Source organism: Crinia signifera, chromosome 1 (genome assembly GCF_055691185.1).
Source record: "Crinia signifera chromosome 1, ASM5569118v1, whole genome shotgun sequence".
In the NCBI taxonomy this organism is placed as follows: domain Eukaryota; kingdom Metazoa; phylum Chordata; class Amphibia; order Anura; family Myobatrachidae; genus Crinia; species Crinia signifera.
The window spans coordinates 452,665,687-452,692,242 of record NC_139217.1 but is presented as its reverse complement, the minus strand read 5'-3'; the positions used below and the strand labels follow the sequence as shown (position 1 = coordinate 452,692,242).

At 43.9% G+C, this 26,556-nt stretch overlaps 1 protein-coding gene across 1 annotated transcript in view; it reads right to left on the bottom strand.

The window, feature by feature from the left end:
* The window catches only part of PRLR (prolactin receptor), a 43,642-nt gene extending 22,923 nt beyond the window's left edge, over positions 1–20,719 (bottom strand). The window contains exons 1-3 of the mRNA XM_083154934.1: positions 20,439–20,719; positions 7,110–7,236; positions 1,845–1,977 (exon numbers count right to left, since the gene is read on the bottom strand). Coding sequence (XP_083011060.1) covers positions 1,845–1,977; positions 7,110–7,185 — 209 coding nt within the window. The 5' untranslated portion in view covers positions 7,186–7,236; positions 20,439–20,719. The remainder of the gene's footprint in view (positions 1–1,844; positions 1,978–7,109; positions 7,237–20,438) is intronic.
* Between the last annotated feature and the right edge of the window lie 5,837 nt (positions 20,720–26,556).

Below are 26,556 nucleotides of genomic sequence, written 5' to 3'. Positions count from 1 at the left end.
AGTCTCAGTTGCCATTTAAGCAGCACAAATTGCCTACACACAGGCAAAGTAGCAGAGACATTTACAAATTGCTGCATGTTCACGTGTGCAAAAGGTGACAGTTTTTGGGCACTAGACGTTGGTCAATGGGCAGGTCAGTGTGGGAAATAAGTATGACAAAACAGGGTAAAGGACAAAATTGTGGCATGTTGGAATAGCAGCAAATGAGCTAAAGGGAGTGAAATGGGCAATTTCTGCAGCTGTGCTACAGTAGGGGTGTAGCCATTACACAACTCTTGTCTTGTATGGGTACACAGATCACCACAATACACAGTTGGGCACATGGAGATAACCACATTAAAGAACTTCCATGAGTTACAAATGTGCAGAAGATGATCATTTATAAAGCAACTACAAGTGTCTATTAGGTTACAATCCATGAGCTTAAGAGAATCACCAAAGTGATGGACGCTTTAAAAAAAAAGAAAAAAAGGTCAAACTGTTAAGGTCCATACACACTGGGCAGCTGAGCGGCTTTCCCCCTGCCCGGCACCGTCAGCTGGGGTAGGATGGCTTTCCATAGCACAGCAATGTGGAAGGCTGTCCTCAAAAGCCACTCATCTGCTGGTAATACCAGCAGATGAACAGCTTTCCTGTTGATGCGGGAGCACGCATCGCCAGGCCGTACACACTGGGTGCCTTTCACGCTGAAAGCCGTTCAAATGAGAAAACGGAGTAGCTTTCACGTGAAAGTCGCCCAGTGTGTATGGGCCTTTAATGTCACTGGCTGTCTGGACTACAATACAATGGCGGCTCTAGAGCAGGGGGTGGCCAAACCGGTCCTCGAGATCTACCAACGGTCCACGTTTTCCAGGTTACCTAGCTGGTGCACAGCTGTAGTCATTACTAACTTTCACATTTTAAAACATGCTGCATTCATTCCTACTATAGATCCACAGGTTGCCTGGAAAACATGCACCGTTGGTAGATCTTTAGGACAGGTTTGGCCACCCCTGCTCTAGAGGATGGGGGGAGCCACACCCACTGCCAGTGAGTCAGTTTGGAATGGCAGTGGGTGTGGCTCTCCTATTTGAAATTAGAACTGTGCCACAGCTCCACCCACCTCTGGAGCCGCAACTGAATACAAGGAAAATGTATAAAATCGTTAATCCCAAAAACCTGACAAACAAAAAACTGAGAGATCCTCATAAAAATCCCAACACTCAAAGCTTAAGTGTGTGCTGCAGCTTAATGTAAATGTTTAAAAGTGAAAACATAAAAATGCAGACCACCACAAGACCCTCAAAATATATTGGGATACATTTTTGCAATAGAGACCGACTTTTTGAGCAAAGTCATTAACCTTAACTTCTGTTCTAGGCTGAGCGAGTTTAGAAGATAAAAATAGCCCACAATAACTCCTGGATTCAGGGATAATTGGATAGAGAATCAATTAGCCTGCTGTGATCTAACGCAGCTACTTGAATTCTGCCCAAAGGGTGAGGGTTATCAAAGCATAAAGAGCGATAAAGTGGGAGGAACAACCAACCAATCAGCTCCTGTCATTTTCTATACATAGTCCGTAGCGTGGTAGTAAGGAGCCAATTGGTCGGTACTTTATCTCTCGACAATCTTTGATGACTCTCCCACCTTAAAAGTATCAGAATAATTGGATGTAAACTCTAAAAGTGAAGTGCTGTATTTAGGAAACGGGAACGTGTATCGAGTCACAGAAAAACCAGACTTCAGTGTCTATTCCAGACGCCCGTTTCGCAGTCACTTCCTTTCTTCAGGAGGACACATCTCAAAACAGGTCAAAGGAACAAGAGAACGCAGGCTATAACCTAGAGATACACATAGCTTACTTTTCTGTCCAATAGAGCAGAGAGTAGTTGGTTGGAAGCCCCCCATCAGATCCTGGCTCCCACCAGCAAGTGAATGTCTCCTTCTCATAGGATCGGCACTTGGTCACTTCCGGCTTTCCTGGTGGGGACTGTGCTGTAGGAAAGGATAGGGAAATGAGGTTACACTGGTAATAGGGCATTAAAGTCTAAAAAATAAAAAAGTACACCGTCTAATCCTATTGCTAACGAAGGGTGCAATGCTATTTATTAGAAGGGGGTCACATGTACTGTATAGAGAGAGTTACATTTGTGTTAGTTATTTTATTTCTGTGCAGGGTAAATACTGGCTGCATTATTTTTACACTGCAATTTAGATTTCAGTTTCAGCACACCCCACCCAAATGTAACTCTCTCTGCACAGGTTACATCTGCCCCACCTGCAGTGCACATGGTTTTGCCCATTTTCCAAACAAATTTGTACTGAGCGCAGATCTGAATAAGGCCCAATGTACATTAGGTGGTTGCTTAATATGCAGGAAAAATCATTTTATGGACATTTCCCAGAACACTAGTTACTATAGGTTACATGGCTTTCAGAGTCAGAAGCAAAAAGTCTTATTTGCTTTAACCTTAATTGCAAAACTTGTTGGCTGCTTGTGTCTGAATTACATTATCTGGGCTGTTTATACATCACTAAAGTCAGACTTGTCCCTCCGAGGATCAACGCCATCTACAGTCTACGTTGCATTGCCTGGAGCAGCGCATAAGACCGAACAAGAGACACAGAGGGGGAAATTTACCAAGATGGGATGTTGCTATGGGCAACAATCAGAATCTACTTGCTTATTATCTTCTAGAAGATAGATAGTATCAGATTGGTTACCCATAGCAACATCCCATCTGAAATAGAACTCCCATCTTAGTAAGTTTCTCCCAGAGTCTCTAGGTTGTCAGGAATATATTTAAGGACTGGTGAAACGAAAGCATCCAACTCACATGCCATGCCTAGAGGTTAACATACATACATACTCCAACATGACCCATTCCATTAGGTACAAAATGCTCTGTTCCTGGACTTCCCTGCCAGTGGCAGTTACAGAGGTTGGACTCCAGCACACTCCAAAATCCCCCCCCCCTATAGCTCCCCCCTGAACTGTTGGGAGCTACTCAATTGTTTTTGGATGCCCATTGCGTATGGCAGATTTCTGATGGCACCATCCTGAGGGAAAGCCATTTAAATAGGGCTATTGGTTAACTGCAGCCCGCCCAGTCATTTGCCCGTGAAAACGTTGCGTGCACAGCGAATCCTGGCTCATATGGGCACTGGACATTGGGGTAGATGTATGAAGCAGTGATAAGGGAGGAGAAGTGATGCAGAGGAGAAGTGGTCATGGCAACCAATCAGCTGCTCTGTATAATTATTCTGCAAATTATAGAGGTTACTTCAGTACTGATTGGTTGCCATAGGCCACTCCTCCTCTGGCTTGATTATCCTCCCTTATCACTGCTTCATACACCTACCCATAGTACTTACAAGTTGCAACCAGACTGGCTTTCAGAACCCCAATATTTGAATAGCTTCTGTACAATTAATGTAAAAAAATTGTACAGATATTGGTTAGTACATATGCGGTTGGTAGAGGAGCAGTAAGTAGTGGGACATATTTCACCTATACTATTCTAAATTTAAAGAACATTTTTTTTATTTATATGAATAAAAAGTAATAAGTACATGAGATTATGAGACGTGAGGCACATATGGTGCCAATGCCAAAATTAGGTAAAAACACAGTATTTGGGGTTTTACCACATATTTTGCATGTACTAAACCCCAGATGCCGGGTTACCCTGTAAGAGCCTAAGGGCTTCGCTTTACATCAGAGATGTCGGAGGGATCTGTTTGGATCTCTCCCAGCAGAACACACACACACACACACACACACACGACTGCCCTTTACAAATACACAACTTCTAACCTATTTGATTACTATTGTAGAGGCACAGTAAGCAGCAGGATGTACCACCATAAATTAGTAGATTCTGCCTATACTATTCTGAATTTAAATACAAATATAATAAATAAAGTAAATTATATTTAATCCATAAACACTTTGCACATAATTCTAACAATTTTTTTTTTTTTAACCCACATGTGAATGGTCTCCTGCCCCCAAAAACATGTTACAGGGTATAGCAGACGAAGGGAGACAAAGGGTCTAAATCAGGTTGGCTTGCAAAATCTCTCGCTGATGGGAAAAACCATGCAGGTGGGGGCAGATGTAACATGTGCAGAAAGTTAGATTTGGGGCGAGGGGTGTTCAAACTGAAATCTAAATTGCTGTGTAAGAATAAAGCCAGTATTTACCCAGCACAGAAACAAAATAACTCACCCAAACCTAACTCTCTCTGCGCATGTTACATCTGCCCCACCTGCAGTTCAGCATGGTTTTGGCCATTAAAGAAGGAGTTGGCTTTTGCAATCCAACCTGAATTACCCCTCAAAGTTCCAAGTAAGTTGGTGTAAGTAATGTTGGTGCACTGTAACCCCTTTTATTTGTCCAATTCACAGTAAATACCATTAGAATAGAATAGAATCAACTTTATTGGCCATGTATGCTTGCGCACACTAGGAATTTTTTGTGGATTTACAGTGCAGCATCAAGCAGGAATGAAGGGGGGGGGGGGGGGGGGCAGGGGGAGAAGGCATTACATACATTACAATAAAACATTACATGTGGGGAACACATACCCACCGAGGTGCACAGCGCCTAGGCAGCCATCAGCGGCGCCACTGGTCGCCGAAACAGCCAGGTAGGTAACAATACAAGCAGAGACAGTACAGTTATCACACAGGGAACATATTTGGCTGAGCTGCACAGCTCCTAGGCAGCCATCAGCGGCGCCATCTTGATCATGCTGCTCAGAGGCAGCAGTAAAAATATTTGTATTTATGTAGCACTTTTCTTCCAAAGCTGGCACACCCTGCCAGCTTGTTGCTGGCGGGGTGTGCAACCAGCGAATGTACAGCATACAGGCTTTGCATACAGTGGGGGCAGAGATATATGATGATGATCATGGTAAAGAAACAGTAAAACAAAGAGTAATACATAGCTTTCCTAAGAGGCTGAGATAGATGGTATCTTGGGAAAAGCAAAAATAAAACATGGCAGTGTTTCGGTTTATGTCCAAATCCAGTCCAAACTCCAGTTCTAACTCATTGCTTGCTTTCGATGACTTGCTTCGATTACTACTTCCCATCTAATTTAATAGTATAAATACTTTATTTAAATGAAGCCAACAGTTGGTCTGAAAAGCATTCCGGGGCAGTGCAGGCTGAAAGTAGGTATTTGTATGCAATGCATGAATAGTTCTGTGTGGAGCTGAAGGACTATGGGAACGAACGTCTGTGGTGAATTTTAAAATATGGGTCACTGTATAATGGGGAAGTATTAAGAAAAGTACACGGAAAAAGGTCTTGTTGGTTAGTGAATGAGATGTGTGAATTGACGCTATGCAGGATGAACAGGGGTCGTGGGCAAATGGAGAAAAACTAATTATACAGGCAGATTAAAGGTATTTATACATGAACAATTAAGTTTATTTGGAGCTGCAGGACTGTTCGGAATGGGCAACCTTCGGCCCTCCAGCTGTTGGAACATAAACATCCCAGCATGCCCTGCTACAGTTTTGCTATTTGGCCATGCTTAAAGTGTTGCAGGGCATGCTGGGATGTGTAGTTCAACAGTTGGAAAGCCAAAGGTTCTCCATCTCTTGGTTTAAAACACGGCTGCACAAAAAAAAAAAAAATACAAATTTCATGACTCTAAAGAGTGAATTTTGGGTAATGCAGGAGAACTCCATTCCTGCATATAGCACATAAGCACAGAACACACTATGGCGAATGTGCTCACAGCAGTGTGTGCCAAGAGAGGATTTGGCATCGTTGGAATAGGGAGAATTTAGTCTTTACCTAACACATGAGCCAGGAAGTTTCAAAGCCCATGACACAAAATCATTCTTCAGAATCAGCCAAGCGGACTGTTTTGTCCTCGCTAATGGCATCGATACGCCAGCTTCCTCCGCACAAACACTTAACCGCGAGCACACTGGACAAACTTTGCATTTAACCTCAACACAGAAGCTTACACAGGAATATCAGGCAAACCAACACATTGGTGATCTGTAAAGAACCACAGAAATCATTTAGCACATGAGACCAGGCGGCCTTGAGAATATCGATCGGAAGAAGAAGCAATTTACCCTCAATAGACATTATGGATGTCCAGCTATCGGAGTTAAGATGTTAAGAGTTAAGATGTGCAGCTATCGGAGCTGCAGAGAATTCAGGCTGCGCTGAGCTCTGCAAAAGGTGGCACATGTGGCAGTTTTACTCTAGTATAGGAGTCGTTTACCGCAGGAGATTAGGGTGACTGTGTTAGACATAAACGGTAACACTATAGTACCCGATTCCTGTACAATGTAGTCTGCCAGTATTAGGAACAGCCAAAGAAACAAACTTTTTTTTTTTTTTAAAGACATCAATATATATGGCGCAATACAGGGTTTTAAAGTGGGAATTGTAACAGCCAAACTACAAAAGCTAAAATAGACTATTGCAAATCTACTTAACTGGGTAACCAACACCAATGACGTGATTCACGCAGACTGGATAGTTGGTAAATATGGGGCAAAAATATATAAGAAAGCAGAATACTTTCTCTCTGAGATATAGATATATAAAACATTTCCTTTTTTACGGGGGTTTAATTTAATTAACCATTCTGTGATCATAGCAACCCAGGTTAGCTTATACCTTTCACAGCTGCCCCCTAAGTGCTAATTCAGGAGTTGTGTTGGTGACAGTCCCACCTTTAAAAGCCATAAGGTAGTTGGCAGTTGAACTTTAAACCAGGAAACAATCACATGTTCAGTCTATCTAGAACGTCTTAGCAGTTGCCAGGTTCTTAAGAGACTAGTTGTTAGTGCAGGATTTGCAGAGAAATGGGGTCCCTTGGCGATGGGCTGCAAGCTTAAATGCATTGATCAATTCATGAACCCCATTATTTATTTGTATATTGAGGGGAGTTTATTATGGCGAGTATTGTGCCCCCTGATTATTTCTTTGAGCATGTGGTCACAGGCCACTGCACCCCAACCTCGGAATGGCGATAGATAGATATTATTCTGGGTTGAGTTTTTAGGACGCTACTCATTCCACATCATTGTGCATTTAGAAACACTCAGACAATGCGCCGCTGTAGTATCCACATGGCGCATTATACTTACCGTCCATAGATGCTATGCAGATCAATAGAATAAGAGCCAGGGGTACACAGTAGGCGAGGAAGAGTTTTTGGAGCATGCTGGCTGCCAATTTCAACTCACGTTCAACAAATGGACGATCACAGTTTCACTGAGAGAAAAAAAAAAAAAAAAGGTTAACATGAATGTGGATAAAATACATTCTAAAGATGACGGTCCAAACACTGGTAGCACACTTAAGCGGTGTACACTCTAGTACGACTGATTGGACATCAGATCTGATGATTGGTAAGTGTATGCAAACTTTTCAGCCATGACACATTGGATGAACAATTGACGTCACAACTGGGTGGCACGTTTATATGTGGCCATCCAGTTGTGAGCTCAGTCACCCACGGCCTCTAGGGCAAAACAGCAAGATGCATCAGTCATTGGCAGTGCTGCAGGACTGATGCGATATGAATGACGATGTTCATATATAACCCTGGTACATGTCCTATCATGTGAACGGCTGATACATCAGCCAGTGTGTACCAGCATTACGTAAAATCACAGCAGTGGAGTTCCAGTTTTAATTCCTAGTATGTGCACGTAGTTTGACATGAGTGTCCCAATTGCTATTCATGGTATTGTGTCACTATAGTTATTGCATGCCTCACTGGGGCAGGGACTCATATGAACGTTCAGGTCTGCTTAGAAACCAAAAAAGCCAAAATCGGGATTTTATATATGGAACTGATCAACACATATGGAGGTTTGAAGGGAGGGCATTCCATGCTATAGAGTATGGCAAAAGGCTGCACCCATTGCGGTTCCCAATCATGTATTTTTGGATTTGCCCCCCCCCCCCCCCCCCCCCCCAAAAAAAAAAAAAAAAAAAAAAAAAAAAAAAAACACACCACCCTAGTGTATATAAAACCCATGCAATTTGCCTTCCCTGCTTGGGTTGTTGCTCTGCTTCTAGTGCAGCATGGTCTGTATTTCAGCGCTTATATGAACACTGTACCCCACACTTCTTGTAGACAGTTATCTGGTTATCAGGAGTCTTAGCCCTGTACACACAGAGCGATTTTAGCCAGTATCGCCCGTGTTTTTTGTGTATTGTGGTTGATAAATTACTAGGAGCGAGCTCCCGCAGCCAGCCCTTAATAGTCGCTGGAGCATGGTCCTTCGAATATGGCAAAAAAAAAAAAAAAAAAAAAATGTGTACAATGCATCAGCTATTTCTAGTTAAAATAGAATAGAGCAGGGGTGGGGAACCTCAGAACAAGAAGTTTAAGTCAAAAAAGCTTGCAATTTTTTTTGCCAAACTTTCCCGTCAATTATGAAAATCGTACACCGAGCAATATGGTCTCTGAGCAAGATATTAAGCCAAAATTGATGACCATCCATATTGCACATACATCACAAAACGTACCAGGAAAGACTAAAAGATCTTAATATGTATACTTTAGAGCAGAGAAGGGAAAGGGGGGACATAATAGAAACTTTCAAATATATCAAGGGTTTTAACAAGGTACAGGTGAGAGACATTCTTCACAGGAAGAGGAGCAGCAGAACACGAGGACATGCACTGAAACTAGAGGGAGGAAGATTCAGGGGAAATGAGGAAAAATTACTTCACAGAAAGAGTAGTAGATAAGTGGAATAGCCTCCCATCAGAGGTGGTAGAGGCAAATACAGTAGTACAATTTAAACATGCTTGGGATAGGCATATTGATATCCTTACAAAAAAAAATAAGGATCAAATATGGTTTGAGGTAACATGTTTAAAAAAGGGGCAGACTAGATGGGCCAAGTGGTTCTTATCTGCCGTCAAATTCTATGTTTCTATGCACCGTAAAATTCTTCTTCTGCGTTTGCTTATTCTTTGCGTGTATCTTTATTACATAAAACTTCACTGACTGCAGTTAATTCAATAGCACAAAAAGGAACAAGAAATGACTGAAGTCTTACTACTTCTAAAAATGGTAACAGAAATACAATTATGAAAGCTACTGCACAACAAGTTGTAACTCAGAGTCTCCGATCATATAAACACTGGAAGCCTGGAGCGTTTTGCATACAAATTCCCAGTCCGTCAGGGACTTCAGTCTCATAGCAAATGACTTAATCTATAGTGGCACCAAACAATTAGCTCATATTTTAAGATGAGAAGACGGAGAGAAAAAAAAATGAACATAATAAACATTCCTTTAAGCAAATTTGAGATTTTACTCATTAACGCCTTTAGGCACATTTTGCAGTTCATTACACAACGCGGCACAGATGGGAATTTCAGAAGAAGCGCTGGCGTTTGCAACATTTAGTACAGATAGAAAATAATAAACAAACATATGGATAATGTGAAGTCGTGTAAGAACAGTACGTGATTATATAACTTCATATGATCGCAATTGTATACACCAAATATTAGTAATCCTTTAACTCCTCCTCCATGGTGACTGCGAAAGACCAATTAGCACAAAATAATTGAGAGGGTGCGGTGGAATCTGTGCCGTTGTTGAGACTTGATAGCTCTGGTTACATGACATTGCAGTTATTACAAGGTTTCTTGATCAACAAATAGCCAGTTAAACATACAGAGGTGTCCACATACATCTATCCTCCATGTGATACAAGCCACCCTATGCATAATGGGTGAGATTTTTGGACACGAAAGTGCGGGGCGTCTTTTTTGCAACATTCTTATTAAATAGCATCTTCTTTTTCAAAATCGGAGCAAATAGCAGCTTCTGCTGATTAAAATGATATGTGGCATGTCTATAGACACGTGTTATTGCTGCGGTATATACATAAAAGAAATGAAACATTGAAGAACGTGAAATATAGGCATGCAGCATATTTTAACCAGCAGAAGCTGCTGTGTGTTCATTTTGCAAATAATATGCTATTGAATGAAAAATGTTTCGTAAACAGATGCCCGGCGCTACCACAACTAAACGGGCCGTTTAACACAAAAGGAGGCTAGATGTATATCGACACATCTGTAGCCTCTATATGCCATTCCTGTTCCAGGTGACTGGCATGAGTAACCTGCCAGGTCCGGTGCAACTACCAACGTCGGGCTTTGGGTGGCTCAAGTGGGATTAGATGGCCATACATTGCTGGGAGAATTCACAATAGAGTATGGCCACCTTAACTGACCCAAAGAGAATTTAAAACAACTCCAAAAACAGAGAGCACCACCCAGGAGCCAAATGATTAAGGGCCAGATGCACTAAGCTTCGAAAGTGATAAACAACCAATCAGCTCCTACCTGCCTCGTCACAGACTGTGTTTAAAAAAGGTCAGGCAGGAGCTGATTGGTTGTGGTTGTTTATCACTCTCCATTTTATCACTTTAGAAGCTTCGTACATCTGGCCCATAATCTGCTACTAGAAAGCAAGAACTATTTCTGTTGCCCCAAATAACAAGACAGTACATATGTTTCAGACATATAATATTTACACCTGTGTGTAGAAGAGCAAAAACACCAGGTCAATAGATACCCGCTGGTGTCAGTTGTGTTTTTTTGCTAGACTTAAAACAAACCACAAGATTACTACAGACTCAGACGATGCTTCAGCCTGTAGTAACTTCCAAATCTACAACAAGCCGCAACACAGATCAAACTCCAGTATGGGTAAGAAAACTCTGAAAACGCATTCGACTATCCAGTTGGTCTTCATGTCCCCTCTTCACAAAACAAGAAGAAAATAAGTTGTCTGTATTCAAGTGTAGGTTTATTTACATCGTGTACATAACACTTAAGCAATGTGCAATTAAAGAAAAACCAAACAAAAACACTTTGACACACACGCTGTGACAACGTCTATGTAAAACGTGAAGACATCTGTCATACAACAAAAAAATGAGACACAATGGAGGAGGCCTTTCAACATATTTACATACTTCTCCGAAAAGGCAGCCTTATCAATGCATTATGGGCTGGTGACATCACCAAGACCTCAATGATGTCAGCAGTGTGCTGCCTGTGTAGAATGTGTGCAGTCCAGTAGGAAAAGGAACATCGGCAGCTATTCAATAGTTTCTGCCAACAGACGTTCTGGCAATTTCTGCTTGAGAAATTCTGAGTTGAAGAGCAGATATTGGCCAAAAAAGTCCAGACTTTTGGGTACCCAAACTTCTAACCTAATGGTCTATTGCAGTAACCCCCCCCCCCAAATACTTGAATAGTGCCCCAACAATTTGAAGTATGGGGTATTGCCCCACACGCATGATCAGAGGTGTGTTGACATAAGGACGACAGTAACTGGGTTAAAGGGGCTTGGTCAACCACAAAAATTTTACATGAGTTTTTCAAACTTTTTGGTGTCAATATGTAGTCTTGCATGGTCCACTGCCTCGCTCCGCTACTGCTGCTCCCAGCACAATATACAGTTCCCAATCAGTCTATGTGGATGGTAAAGTATGAAAAAGTATGAAAAAATATATAAAAAACCTCATATTGACCTTCCCATGTGTCGGTCATTAACAACTTTTTTACGTGCAACAACCTAATAGTCTGGATCCCAGTCATTGTCACCTAGAAAAACCATATCCTAGTCCAAAGCACTTACTGCACACGTCTTGATGGCACATTTAAAAAGGAAACTTTTTGTAAAGCAGATTTTCCTGGCAATCTTAATTACATTAGTATAACAGGACTCCTTCTCCATGGTGTAACCAGCTTTGTTTCTGTTCAGAGAGTGTAGACACTCCAAGACCCAGCCCCAAAAATAAGATTATGGGGGGTATTCAATCTCCAGCCGCTATTTCCGACAGAGAAAATAGCGGCGGGGACCTATTCAATGCTGTCTTTCCAGACAGCATTGAACAGGGATCTTGGCAGAACGGGCACGACTTTAGAAGCAGTCTGACCCGTTCTGCCAAAAACGTCTGTGTATTGTCGACGGTCACCATTTTTTTTTTCAAAAACAGGCGGTATTTCATACCATACCATACACGTGGGCGTGGAGGGAGAATAGCATTGTTTCCGTGTCCGAAGCACGGTGAGCAAAAAACCAATGCAGTGTCCATGACGGCTTTCGAAACAAAAACCAGTGAAAAACTCATGTCGACATTTCAAGCGTTGACCCTTTTGACTCATACCCATCTGTGCACAGTACCAAATTTACTCCCTTCCCAATTCTGTATGTCTAATCTTTCTGAATGACAAGGTTAGTGTCAGATGGAACACGCAGACTCAAAACAGCCCTTTACTGCATGTCCAAACTATGGCCCTCAGCTGTTGTGAAACTACAAGTCCCATCATGCCTTGACACAGTTTTGCGATTAGCGAATGCTAAAACTATGGCAATGCATGCTGGGATGTGTAGTTTCACAACAGCTGGAGGGCCACACTTTGGACATGCCTGGTCTACAGGATCCGTGCGCACATCACTAACATGAGAGGGGGGACGTTTTCATCGTTTCCCCTTTAAAAATACACATCTGTGGCATTAATAGTAAGTGATCTTGAGTCTTGACACATCTGTAAATGCGGCTCATCGAGACTGACGGACATCTGTAAGTGATGTGTAGCAGATGTAATGTGATGGAGGCAGCAGGGTAATACCTTAAGCGCAAACTAAAACCACATCAGCAGCTCAAATCTGCAGGGCCTTATTGCACAATAAGTGTGTGGTGTATTTATGTATCTCACGCACAACTTGTAATCTACTTAACCTTGCACAGGGCCTCAGCGTTTTCATCGGAAGAATGAGCCCTTTGTGTTCTTGATTCCATTTACAGCCGACCATCGTCTTCTGACATCCAATAAGTACAAGATTCCATACATCAAAAGGGTTCTGGATCTACCGACGAATTATTGGTTAATCCAATTATTTTATCTGCGTGTGTGCGCACAGGTTTGTGTGTTCAGAGTGACATTTAATTCCAAAGTATGCCGTTAAATTGTACGCTCGGAAACGTAAACAAGAGAAAGGAATTCCTCACTGACGACTAAAACCCAAATCCAAGGTGAAATATGCGCAGCGATAATTACATTTGGTTTCCCAGTAACCTCCCAGGAGACCCATGAGCCCCGGAATGTTCACAGATGTCTCCTATATACATACTAGAGCCTGCAAACATTCCTACCGTATCCCCAGCTCACAAAACCTAGAATGATAATGAACAAGTCAGACTGGATCCTACAGCTGTTACAGACAGGCTGCAGGGTTCTAGTACCGCACCAGCTGGAAAGACAGACATTGGGTCCCCTAGCCCGGGCTGCAAGAAGGGCAATGACACAGAGGAACACGTTCATGGTTATTTTTGCGATACTGGGTGAAACTCAAGTGCAAGGTAATACAGACTCACTCAGCCAATGACATATACGGTCGAATACGTCACAAGATGAGAACTAATAAAGTTCAAAAGCAAACATGGTTAACTTCGCAACTGCACGTGGTATTTCCTGTGCGCTGGCAAACCACCTTCGGTGCAAACGTGGCACAAGAGAACACATTGTACCTACCTGGACTTTAAACATTCAATTTATCTAAACCCTTTGAGTGCCAAGATTGCTGCGAGCGATCCTCAAAATATCCGCTTAAAAATGCCAGCGTTGCTCACAGCGTCTGTTCTTTTAGTTTAGTAAATAACGAAACACAGCCAAGTCAATTCGTTATAGTTTAGTTAACCCTTTGAGTGCCGACATCTGTGAGAGATGTTCGAGAGATCTGCTAAAAACGCCAGCGTTGCTAAGGTTTGTTATATAAAGTCAAAATAAAAAATGTTGTGTAAAAATGATATTTCCTATATACATGCAAGTTGAACGTTACAGGTCATTATGATTAATAAAACTTTTGGCCTGCCAATTTTAACACTTATTTTGACAGACTCACCTGGCACTCAAAGGGTTAAATGCACCCCTTCCCCCCCCCTCCCCCAAAAGTGCATATTATGAGGCTCTCTCACAGAAACGTTGACACGTAAAGGGTTATCAATCGGATAACGCTTGCAAAATAATGAAACAATGTTTTTCCCCTTTTGGACCTCTTTTACAATATAAAAAATGGACAGCTCAAATTCTCTTTGCAGGAATATAAGCGTGTGCACACTAGGGGGCGCTGTGATTCTATGTAACGTGCCGCCCAAATCACTATTCAGAAATAGCTCAGCTACACAAATAAGCGTAAGCTGATTAAAGCTGTGTGTTTTTCTAGCGACGACGTTCTAAAGTTTCATTTGCATAAACACAGGTGACAATGACAATGGACTATATTGCTGCCAGGATTCTGCCCTTTAAACCAAAACAAAATAGTGCCCTGTACGGAGTTACTAAAACTCAAGATAAATATGTTTTTGCTATGGATTTTGAATTGATGCGCTGTTGCCAAGGACCATTGTATCTCTTAGACCCTTGCATAGACGGAAGTCTCACCTGGTGTCATATACAGTCTGGTCACACACAGAAGCAATAGACTGCTTTCAATTAACCGATTCAAACTCGCAGGGGAGGAGTGGTGCCCCTTTTGGGAGCAGAAGCCCAATGGCAGATGACTCCATTGCCTCCCAGAGTTCTGCCTAGGGTGGGGGGGAGATTTAGGGCTAGGCAGTAAAAACGGGAACTTTAGTGCTTGGCACTAGAGGGGAATAGTTCGGGATAGGCACAGTTTAAAAGCGCCAAGTCTTTTAGATTGTGGGTGTATTTACTGAACGGCGGCGCTTTTGCCTGCAAACCTGAAACCACTACTATTAAGCGTAAGATCAGGCGCATTTTGAACTTACTGTAACATTACCACCAGGAGTCTGTTGCTTTGTTACCCTGTGGTTTAACCTTTTGAGTGCAAACTTTGCTGTGAGATCCTTAAAATATGCGCTAAACGTGCCGGCGCCGCCCACAGCAACTGTCCTTACAGCCAAGTCAATTACTTGAAGTTGCACCCAAAAATAGTACAGTCGCTGTCAGCGGCGCTGTCATTTAGCGGATATTTTGAGGATCGCTGACCATCAACGCTGGCACCCAAAGGGTTAATAACTGAACCCGTGGCCAATGAGCTTTTTGCATGTACAGATCTTTATTCCAAGAACAAAGTGCTTCAGTGCAAGGGATAATATTAGCAAAGTAACACCCCCATATACTGGAAGTATGATTACAATCTGCATATAAATGGGAAGTGGAGCACAACCAGGGCTTTTTCTAGGATTTCTACTATTTTCCACACGTCTTTGCTTGTGTGCAGATGTTTATTGAATTCATTTCTGAAAAGGGTTTCCCTGTTTCTGGAACTAGTTAGAAGAATTAAGCAGACCAAAATGAGGGGACCTGAACATGCGTTCCGCTGGGCATCACCACAAAAATAAATAAAGCACAGAGCAAAACGTCTGAGCTTTTAATTTATTCAGAAAACCTAAAGTAACTGGCTATGTTACGGTTCCCATACACAGCGCCGATTTGCCCTGTTTTCATCTGATTCCGAAGGATCGGCCCGATAGATCTGATTAAAACTGGCCAAATCAGATAGACATCAAATTGGATCCGATGCGTATCAGATCCTTTTTAGCACTTGCGATGTATCACATCAGATTTCCCTTGATCTCCCCTGGCAGCTCATCGGGAGGTCTTTTACATGCGATAAATAGCATGCGATTCAGTACATGTAAAAATTGGCACGTCAAGTGCCGTGTCAGGCGATAGCCCTCCCGGGGAGTTAAAGAGAAAACCGGTCCGACTTGTGCGTCAGACAGGTCGGACCTGTGCATGGGGAATTTTATGCTGTGCACACACGGCTCAATTCAGTGTAATTTCCAATTCGATTTCGACTACAGTCCAGACGGAATCGAAAAGGACAGCGAATCGGACAGTGTTATCGGCATTTGATCCTGATGCGCAGCACCCAGATTGAAAGCTGAAATAGTCTTGTCTTGTCGTCAGGCATGTCTATTTCAGCTTCGATCTGCCAGTTCAAATGCAGTTCCATGCTGTTCAATACAGCATCCCTTCTCCCTTCCCCGGTACTCCATCCATCCCTCCCGGCCGATGCCAGCACCCACCGATATCGGATCAGTATTGACAGCTGTCGGGTCGGGCCGTGTGTACACAGCATTACAAATGAAACTGAAGTTAAAAACAGACAAAAAAAAAAAAAAAAAAAACCAATCTTTATCTAGTTGAGGACAATCCATCAGGTGGAAGAGAGATTCCAGATAGTACAGGTATGTCAGTGGACTTAAGGGGTGTACACACCGGGAGATTTTGGCTAATGGACAATTTTGACGAAGCAATTTTGAGAGATTTTGGCTAAGCGATTTTGTTTAAGTAATGATAGTCTACATGGGTCTTCAAACTGCGGCCCTCCAGATGTTGTGAAACTACAAATCCCAGCATGCCTTGCCACAGTTTTGCTATAAGGGAGTGTTAAAACTGTGGCAAGGCATGCTGGGATTTGTAGTTTCACAACATCTGGAGGGCCTCAGTTTGAAGACCCATGGTATATGTGATCTAGTCCACAGGTTCTCAAAGTCGGTCCTCAGAACCCCACACGGTGCATGTTTTGAGGGTCTCCTCACAGAGTCACAAGTGAAAAAATTAGCTCCACCTGCGGATCTTTTAAAATGAGTCAGTGAGTAATGAGTGCACCTGTCGGGTGACCTAGAATACGTGAACTGTGTGGGGTCCTGACGCCTCTGATCTAGACAAAATTGCCTTGTTTGCAGTCAATCTATGCTAGACAATATTGACTACGCAGTAGAAAAAAAAGGGAGATTTTGGCTAACCTTCCAGGAGATTTTGACTATCTAGTCAAAATCTCACCGTGTGTACACCCCTTAACACACAACATATGGTACATAAAACCTTTTTAATTGACTTCACCATTACTCACAGAACCAAAACAATCATTAAGGGTCATAGTAGTGACAACAACATACCGATTAAAAAAAGGAAGGAAGGAAGAAAGGAAGGAAGAAAGGAAGAAAGGAAGAAAGGAAGAAAGGAAGAAAGGAAGAAAGGAAGAAAGGAAGAAAGGAAGAAAGGAAGAAAGGAAGAAAGGAAGGAAGAAAGGAAGAAAGGAAGAAAGGAAGAAAGGAAGAAAGGAAGAAAGGAAGAAAGGAAGAAAGGAAGGAAGGAAGAAGTTTAACATATGATGCGATATCCAGTAAGGTGAGAACAAAGATAACTTAAGCCACTTAATAAAGCACTTTACAGCCTGAAAGCCTTAATAAGTGGTATATAAATCTGGAAGCAGACTCCAACAGTACGCCATATTACTAATATAAGTAAATAAATAAATAAATAAATAAATAAATAAATAAATAAATAGAGTGGAATATGCAGATTTTTCTGGTCATTACATAAATATTGAGCATTTATTTCCAGGTACCATCACTGCTTTAGGTCTATGAAAATCGCTGATTCACATATTTTCCATATAAAAGTAAAACAAATTCCGCCTTAGCATGATCTCGCGCTGCAAAGCATAGTACTTTTACCTCTAGATTGCCGCCAGATACAACGGTGTACAAATGAATTGGGACAAGTAGGTTTTTGTGTTTTGTGGTGCCCAGTGTGGAGGTTAGATATTAACCACACATTCGCAACTATCTGGCATATGCTTAGCTCCGAAACACTAGATTCACTGGGGGAAATTTACTAAGATGGGAATTGTATTACAGATTGGATGTTGCTACGGCAACCAATCAGATAAAATCTATTATCTTTTAGAAGGCGCTAAATAAAAACTAGATTCTGATGGATTGGCCACAGCAGCATTCCATGTGAAATACATCTCCCATCTTGGTAAATTTCCTCCAGTAGTGTTTCAGAGCTGCATTAAACAGACAGCGGAAATAAATCAGTGTCGCCATAGAGAGAAATGCATATGGAAATGTGAGACTCTAAACTGAAAACGCTAATTGGAAAACAAATAATTTGTAGATAAAACCAGCAAAGGGCAGGCGGAGAACCTTAGCAGCGGGTGGTGTAATGATTCTCCAACAGTGCGGCGCAGACTTCTAGAAGTGTGAAAGCTGCATGAAGACTGATAAGAAAAGGAGAGCATCTACTTGCTCCAATTAAAATGAAAACTTGTTTTAAAGTAACTCTAACTTTAAAGAACATGCTCCGCATTAAGTTCAGTCATTATACACCGACCATCTGCTTTACTTATCGAATTCTAGTACAACAGACATGAGTCTATGAACTAAATGAGAAAGTACCAGCAAATCAGCTCCTAACTGTCACTTACCAAACAGCCTGCAACATGGCAGTTAGGAGAGGATTGGTTAGTACTTTATCTCCATCTATGGCTTAGTACATAGAACCCCTTAAGCCCGAACAAACTACATACACTTAGGAGTAGAGTTACTAGTGCCGTCTCCTAGGCAAAATCAGTAATACAAATAAATCTATATGATAACAGAAAGTAATAGCTTACAGGAAAAAAAGTGATAAAACTAATAGATTGTTAATACCGTGTTCTCACGGAGTGAGAAATACACGGCTTTTACTCGGCATTAAAATGCCGGGGACTGCTGGGACGGACCCCCGTTCTCACTGCAAGGCAAATTCCCGGGCGAAGAAGTTCTACCCAGTAATTTGCCTTTTAACACAGGTTTTTATGCAGTGAGAACGGGTCAACCAGTGTCTGCAAACCCGGATCTCAAACACGGGTAAAAAGAAGGGTTTTACCCACGTATGAGATCCGGGTATGCGACCCGTTCACACTGCAAAAAAAATGTGTGTTAAAAGCCAAATTTCCGGGTCGACCCGGGAATTTGCCTGCAGTGAGAACGGGGTATCAGTCAATTCTTATGTAATACCAGTCACTTAGACTTAAATGCCCAGGTGTAGCTAGCGGGTACTTTGGGCAGTAAGTAAAGCGCCTTTATTAACACAATTAGCAGATTTGCGTTTCAGCCTCTCCCCGCTTCTAACCTATAAGTACTTTCTGCTGTAGGCCCTGTATTAAGTTTCCTATTATTACAGTGGAATACAGGCTTGGCTTATAGTACAGCCAGGGATTGCATTACAAACACAGCGCAGGTACGACAAACTGATTTCTTCTTGAGAACTCATACACCGCCGTACCATATGCAACATTCACCCACAGAAGGCGTAGCAGGAAAAAGACTGCCATTTCTTATAACGATAGGTGTATCCTTCTTCCCTAAGGGCATTGGAGAATAAACAAACAGAGGGTGTATTAAATAAGAGTCTGTACAGGATGTTTATCATTCTAGCGAAACTACCTCTACTACAGTTCATGTTCCTCTTCCTGGCCAGCTCACTGGGGGTGATGGGTATAACAGTCTGAATGATAGAAAAAGTGGCATAAGGTGGGCACAAGAAATCCCACCCCCTACCATAGCCAAGACCCCCTACCGCTGCTCTCCCAACAAGCCATCACCTGACCAGCCTAGGAGAACAGCTGAGAGCATTCTGTCACTTGGAGCTTGCAACATGCAATGCCTCTGGATGGCGCTGGCAACACTTCTATATGATCTGTGTGACAGGTCTGGTTAACCCTTTCCCTGCCGCTCTCCTGCCCATGTGCTGTGCAGCATATGCTAGTCACCTGCTCTGGAAACTCATGCCTCTGCAAGGAGGCAGAGACAGAATTGCAATCAGTGGGCAGATCAGACACATACTGAAGTGGCCACATACAGCTGCAAAACCAAAGATCACTTTATTGAATCTCCCCTTCTGATGCCTGGGGCTGATTCCCTCAAAACAACACCCTGATTTAGCAACATGTTACGTGATACAATACAAAGCAAGGTTACATCCAGGCTCACAACAGAGTCTTATGATCTAGGCTTCACATCACAGCGTGAAATTCACAGGCGCATGCATTCCACATGAACACAATGGATCTCTTAGTACTGACACTTAATTAGATGTATTTAGTCCTACTGGGCAGATCACGGTGACCTGATTAGTGGGTACACTGCTCCCAACATCTCCCTAGGTAATTAAGAGATGTTTTACAGGCCAGCAGGTCCCAGATCCCAAAGGCTGTTCCTGTGCAATATGGTGATCCCAAGGACCTGCGCAGGTGATGCAGAGGAGATCTAAGGGAAATCTCTGATAAATACACCAATCACATCATGCAGTGCATGCAGAAGACATGAGCAGCCACTGTGCAAGGTTCTCTTCCATCAGCTCCTGTTACTAGACAGCAGCCCCAGATCTTCCACTCACTGCACACCCCCTGACATTTACAGAGGACTGCAATAGTGCAAGCCCATGTACACAGCCATGGCTATGGGGCATGCACATCTGACACATACAGGAGTATAAACAAGTAGTTTTGGGGGTAAGATAAACAAATAAATAGAATGGTCCTAGGGGACTATATAAATTGACCCAAGCAAATAGGAGGTCCATGCGTGACATAGGTACCAGACGCAGCCAGTGCTTACCTGTCCATGGCAGAGCAGGGCTGTGGCACTTGCTGTGCGCTTTGGAGTAATCCCAGGCAGCATCCAGGTTTGCATGATCCCCCATAGTGTCAGCAGCAGCAGCAGAGTGCAGGGATCTGTGACAGCAGTAAGGATCCGGTGCAATGTGCAGCTCCCGTGCCCCCTGCAGGCTGCTATCCTCCCCCTGGCAGGCAGCTGCTCCCCGCAGGATCCACGCACCCACAATACATCCCCAGCTCCTCTCTGTCTCCCGGCTGTCTGCTGTTTAAAACCTTCTAGGCTTCATCTCTGCTCTGTCCCTCCCCGGGCACACGTCACAGGCGGCGGCAGCCAACAAAACCCGGCCCGGCCGCCCTGCTGGGTGCAAGCCAAGGCTGGGAGTGGAAATCCACCGACACTGGTCACACGTGTGATTCCACTGGGCACGGTGCACACTGCCTGCCAACTGCTGCCTGTAATCTTATGCCACTCACACGCAGAGCACTGCCTTCTGCACCATATCTGTCTGTCTGTCTGTCTGTCTGTCTGTCTGTCTGTCTGTCTATCTATCTATCTATCTATCTAATGCCTAGATCATATCTATCTATCTATCTATCTATCTATCTATCTATCGCCTAGATCATATCTATCTATCTAATGCCTAGATCATATCTATCTATCTATCTATCTATCTATCTATCTATCTATCTATCTATCTATCTATCTATCCCCTCTATCTATCTATCTATCTATCTATCTATCTATCTATCTATCTATCTATCTATCTATCTATCTAATGCCTAGATCATATCTATCTATCTATCTATCTATCTATCTATCTATCTATCTATCTATCTATCTAATGCCTAGATCATATCTATCTATCTATCTATCAGCAGTCTATCTATCTATCTATCTATCTATCTATCTATCTATCTATCTAATCTATCTAATGCCTAGATCATATCTATCTATCTATCTATCTATCTATCTATCTATCTATCTATTTATCTAATGCCTAGATCATATCTATCTATCTATCTATCAGCAGTCTATCTATCTATCTATCTATCTATCTATCTAATGCCTAGATCATATCTATCTATCTATCTATCTATCTATCTAATGCCTAGATCATATCTATCTATCTATCTATCTATCTATCTATCTATCTATCTAGCCCCTCTATCTATCTATCTATCTATCTATCTATCTATCTATCTATCTATCTATCTATCTATCTATCCCCTCTATCTATCTAATGCCTAGATCATATCTATCTATCTAATGCCTAGATCATATCTATCTATCTATCAATCCCCTCTATCTATCAATCCCCTCTATCTATCTATCTATCTATCTATCTATCTATCTATCCCCTCTATCTATCAGCAGTCTATCTATCTATCTAATGCCTAGATCATATCTATCTATCTATCTATCTATCTATCTATCTATCTATCTATCTATCTATCTACTGTATCTATCTATCTAATGCCTAGATCATATCTATCTATCTATCTATCCCCTCTATCTATCTATTTATCTATCTATCTATCTACTGTATCTATCTATCTCAGGCCTAGATTCTATCTATCTATCTATCTATCTATCTATCCCCTCTATCTATCTAATGCCTAGATCATATCTATCTAATGCCTAGATCATATCTATCTATCTATCTATCCCCTCGATCAGGCATGTCCAACGTTGGCCCTCCAGATGTTGTGAAACTACACATCCCAGCATGCTTTGCCACAGTTTTGTTATTAGAGAATGCTAAAACTATTGCAAAGCATTCTGGTATATGTAGTTTCACAACATCTGGAGGGCCAACGTTGGACATGCCTGGCCTAGATCATATCTATCTATCTAATGCCTAGATCATGGGTCCTCAAACTGCGGCCCTCCAGATGTGGTGAAACTACAAATCCCAGCATGCCTTGCCACAGTTTTCCCTTAAGGGAGTGTTAAAACTGTGGCAAGGCATGCTGGGAATTGTAGTTTCACAACATCTGGAGGGCCGCAGTTTAAGGACCCATGGCCTAGATCATATCTATCTATCTTTCTTTTAATCTACCCCCTCTATCTAGGAAGAGCAGAGGAAAGGAGACAGGCAGGAGCAAATGAAAGGAGCAGAAGCAGTGGAAAAGAGGAGAAGTAGAGGAAAAGAGGCAGGCAAGAGCAGAGGAAAGGAGGAGGAGCAGTGGAAAGGAGACAGGCAGGAGCAAAGGAAAGGAGGAGAAGCAGAGGAAAAGAGGAGTAGAGGAAAAGAGGCAGGCAAGAGCAGAGGAAAGGAGGAGGAGCAGAGGAAAGGAGGCAGGAAGGAGCAGAGGAAATTATGCAGACGGGAGCTGAGGAAAGGAGGCAGGCGGGAGCAGAGGAAAGGAGGAGAAGCAGAGGAAAAGAGGAGGAGAAGAGGAAAAGAGGCAGGCAAGAGCAGAGGAAAGGAGGAGGAGCAGAGGAAAGGAGGCAGGAAATTATTCACACTGGAGCAGAGGAAAGGAGGCAGACAGGAGCAGAGGAAAGGAGGCAGACAGGAGCAAAGGAATGAGAAAACCAGGAGCAGAGGAAGCAGCATACAGCAGCAGAGGAAGGAGCATGCAGAAGCAGGGGAAGCAGCAGACAGGAGCAGAGGAAGCAGCAGACAGGAGCATAGGAAGCAGCATACAGCAGCACGCAGGAGCATAGGAAGCAGCAGACAGGAGCATAGGAAGCAGCATACAGCATCAGAGGAAGCAGCAGGCAGGGGCAGAGGAAGCAGCATAGAGCAGCAGAGGAAGGAGCAGAGGAAGATGCCTGTTAATATCAGATTAATTGCAATTTAGGATAAATAACACTCCAAGCTGCAGTTTAATCAGACACATGCTCAATAACAATTAATAATATTGAGATCAATAATAATATAATGTAGTTAGTGCAATGCTGAAGGCAAAGTGTGTTTTTTGGGGTTGGCCACTGACTAGAAGTCTCCTGTCTCTTCCATGCGGCACTCTTTCTGCATGTAATTGTCTCATGTCACCAGCAGTGCCCATACTGTGCTTGAACAGCGCAGTGAGTGGCAGCAGCATTTTGCTGTGACCTCTGTGTCACCTGTATGCCGCTGTTAGTGCTGGGTGCATGGTGAAAGCTGCTCAGTACAGGGCAGTGGCTAGGTGTGCCCGGAAGGAAGCAGCCACCTGATAACCAGCACAATGCTGCATCTTCTGGGTAGGAATGTCTATCGGTGTAGTCGCCATCGATGGTGATACTGCAACCAGCCATTGATAGTAACAAACTTATCGATGGTAATCCGTTTTCCTTGACTGGCTGGCCTGTGGGTCAATCGAAAGGTCAGGAAGGGGTTTCAGGGTTGTCGGACGCAAAGCTATGCAAAACATTGCTTTTGCTGTGCCATCGATGGAAGGATGCCATCTGGTTATCACCCTCTGAGTGGCGATACCCTATAGAAGCCTATGTCCGCGCGACCCCCCCTCCCGTCCTCCATCGATCTCCTCCTCCCCCAGCAGGTGTCACAGCCGGGAGGACATCCGGCTGCAGGGGGGAGGAGGAGACGCAGGGGGACACTGACAGCCACCGGGATGTGACGGAGACCCCCGCAAACCACATTACAGGTATCGCGGGGGCCTCCGTCACCGCACCCTGATGCTAGCCGCATATGTAAGTACATATGCGGTAGCATCGCGGCGGCTAGGCGGCGATGTATATTAATACATCCTGCCCTAGGAGCCACAATCACCATCCCCAATATAGGTGAGTATGATGAGTTTTGGGGGGGCTACGGTGCGGGGGGGGAGTCATCGCAACAGGCAGGGGGTACCAGCAGTCGCAGCAATATCAGTGGCTGTGCATGCTCAATCATTACAAAACTGGCACCGATAAGGTTGTGGAGAGGACTCGGGGACAGAGCTGTCTCGCAATCTACTTCCCCGCATGTGATAATTGATACAACCATGTGATCATTTCCCGCATTGCGGATTGGGCCGATATTATCACAGCACAGCCCCTTCTTCAGATGCGGATGGTAAGCAGTCAGCCCCTACTATTTGAGAGGGAGCACTGTAAACTGCATGTCCGGTGGATAGGGAGCCAGTGAAGCAGTTGACCGAGGAGGAGGCTTACAGGCTGCCGAGACATGAGCTGGATGCCGGTGATCATGATTGCACTAGGAATCGTTACCTATTTTGTTTTGCGATGTCGAGAAGTCTAATTAAATAGCAGTGAATACAGGAAAACAGATCAGGGTTCACACGTCTGCTTTAGAGGACTAATGACATGGAGGAGCGAAGTGTTCATTGTGTGTACCGTGCTGGGTGAAGAGTGTACAGCAGTGCAGATGTTCCCAGTCAGCCAATGGCTGTCCAGACGTGTTTGTTTTTCACCAGCAGAATACTGAAAAGGTCACTGATTTGCATCAGGAAAATAAACACTTAAGTAGAGGTGGGTTTCACAGCGGCTCGTCATCTCGCCAAAGCGATGCACAACTCATGCCCCGAAAACAAACGGTGCAGTATGACTGGGCTTCAGTTGGCGTTAACGGCCTGATTCAGTGGCAATGTCTCAGGCAAGCGGTTGCTGTCAGTCTGCTTATGTTTTCTAGTTGCACTGCACATGCACCCCCATGTTTACTGGTTTGAGATGTCAAACTAATTTGGATGCAGATTCATTGGATTTGAGTGAGCTCTCCTGAAAGGTAAAGGTAGTGGGTAGCTAGCCAGAAAAAGGTGCGGGAGGGGGGAGTCGTTATGCCATAGCGATGACTAAAGGAGGCCATGGTCCATTGGCAAAATGACACCTACCATGCAGCTGGCACAAGATTAGGGGACTATGTGGTACTTGTTTCCTAGAACGGCCACACCGATTTTGATTGGGTCGGTCGCATTGCGTCGATCGCATCGCATGCGACCAAATCGCATGCGATGCGACCGACGCGATGGCCCCGATTTTTACATTGATTGAAATGTGAATAGGGTCCCTGGGACCCTATTTTACATTGGATTCAATGTAAAATTCTCCCCAGACCCCAATTTTAACCCCCTCAACGTCACCCCACGATTGACGCCAACCCGAAGCGTGGCGAGCCTAGCGAGCCCGCGAGGGGTGTCGGTACGTGTCCTCCGACCTTTTCATACCCCCACTTTCCACATCGGCGTGGAGTTGAGAATATAAAGTGTGGCAATTGCAGCGAGCCACCGAGCCCGAAGCGTGGCGAGCGGACGCGTATAACTTCACAGGTATACGCGTGCGCTCGCCACACTTCGGGCTCGGAGGCTCGCTGCGCTCGCCACACTTTATATTCTCAACTCCACGCCAACGTGGATAGTGGGGGTATGAAAAGGTCGGAGGACGTGTACCGCTACGCTCGCCACGCTTCGGGTTGGCGTCAATCGTGGGGTGACGCTCACAATGGGGGGGGGAGGCATATACAATGAGAAATGTCCCATATTGGCCCATTTCCCATTTTTTCCAGGATTACAATGTTAAAAATATTTTAACATTGAACCCTATGGCAAAATCGCGTCGGTCGCGTCGCGTGCCATGTTAATGCACCCGACCGACGCGATGGACCCGATTTTGCCTTTGCCGCCAAAATGGACCTGATTTCATAGGAAATCGGGTCCATCGGGGGTAATCGTGTACCTTAAGTTAAGGTACACGATTACCCCCAATTGTGAATGTTCTAGGAAACAAGTACCGACTATGTAAAAACCGGACCCGGACTAGACGCCGGACCAGACAGCAAAATCTGCAGTCTGGAGCTTGTAGTGTCCGGTCCGGGGGGGTCCCGTCCGGGGGGTGTCTTGTCCGGGGGGTTCCTGGGGAAGGGGAGACTACAGCCTTCCTGTGTGGTCCAGACTCTCCGGTTTTTGCTACATGCCCGGACCATACAGGGAGGCTGTATTCTCTCCCTCCTCCACTGGTGTAACTTGTGTAAGGCAGCCCCCGCCACTGCTTGGGGGAGCGGGGGCTGGGTGGGCGCCGGCTCCCGCACGGAGAGTCAGGATCTCATTATCCTGTACTCCCTGTCAGCAGCAGCACCGCAACGAGTGAGTCTTCATTCTTCTGCAGCTCCTCGGTGTCTCACTCTCAGCAGACGCAGCTTCCCACTGCCAACCTCCAGCTTCTCAGTGTCACCAGA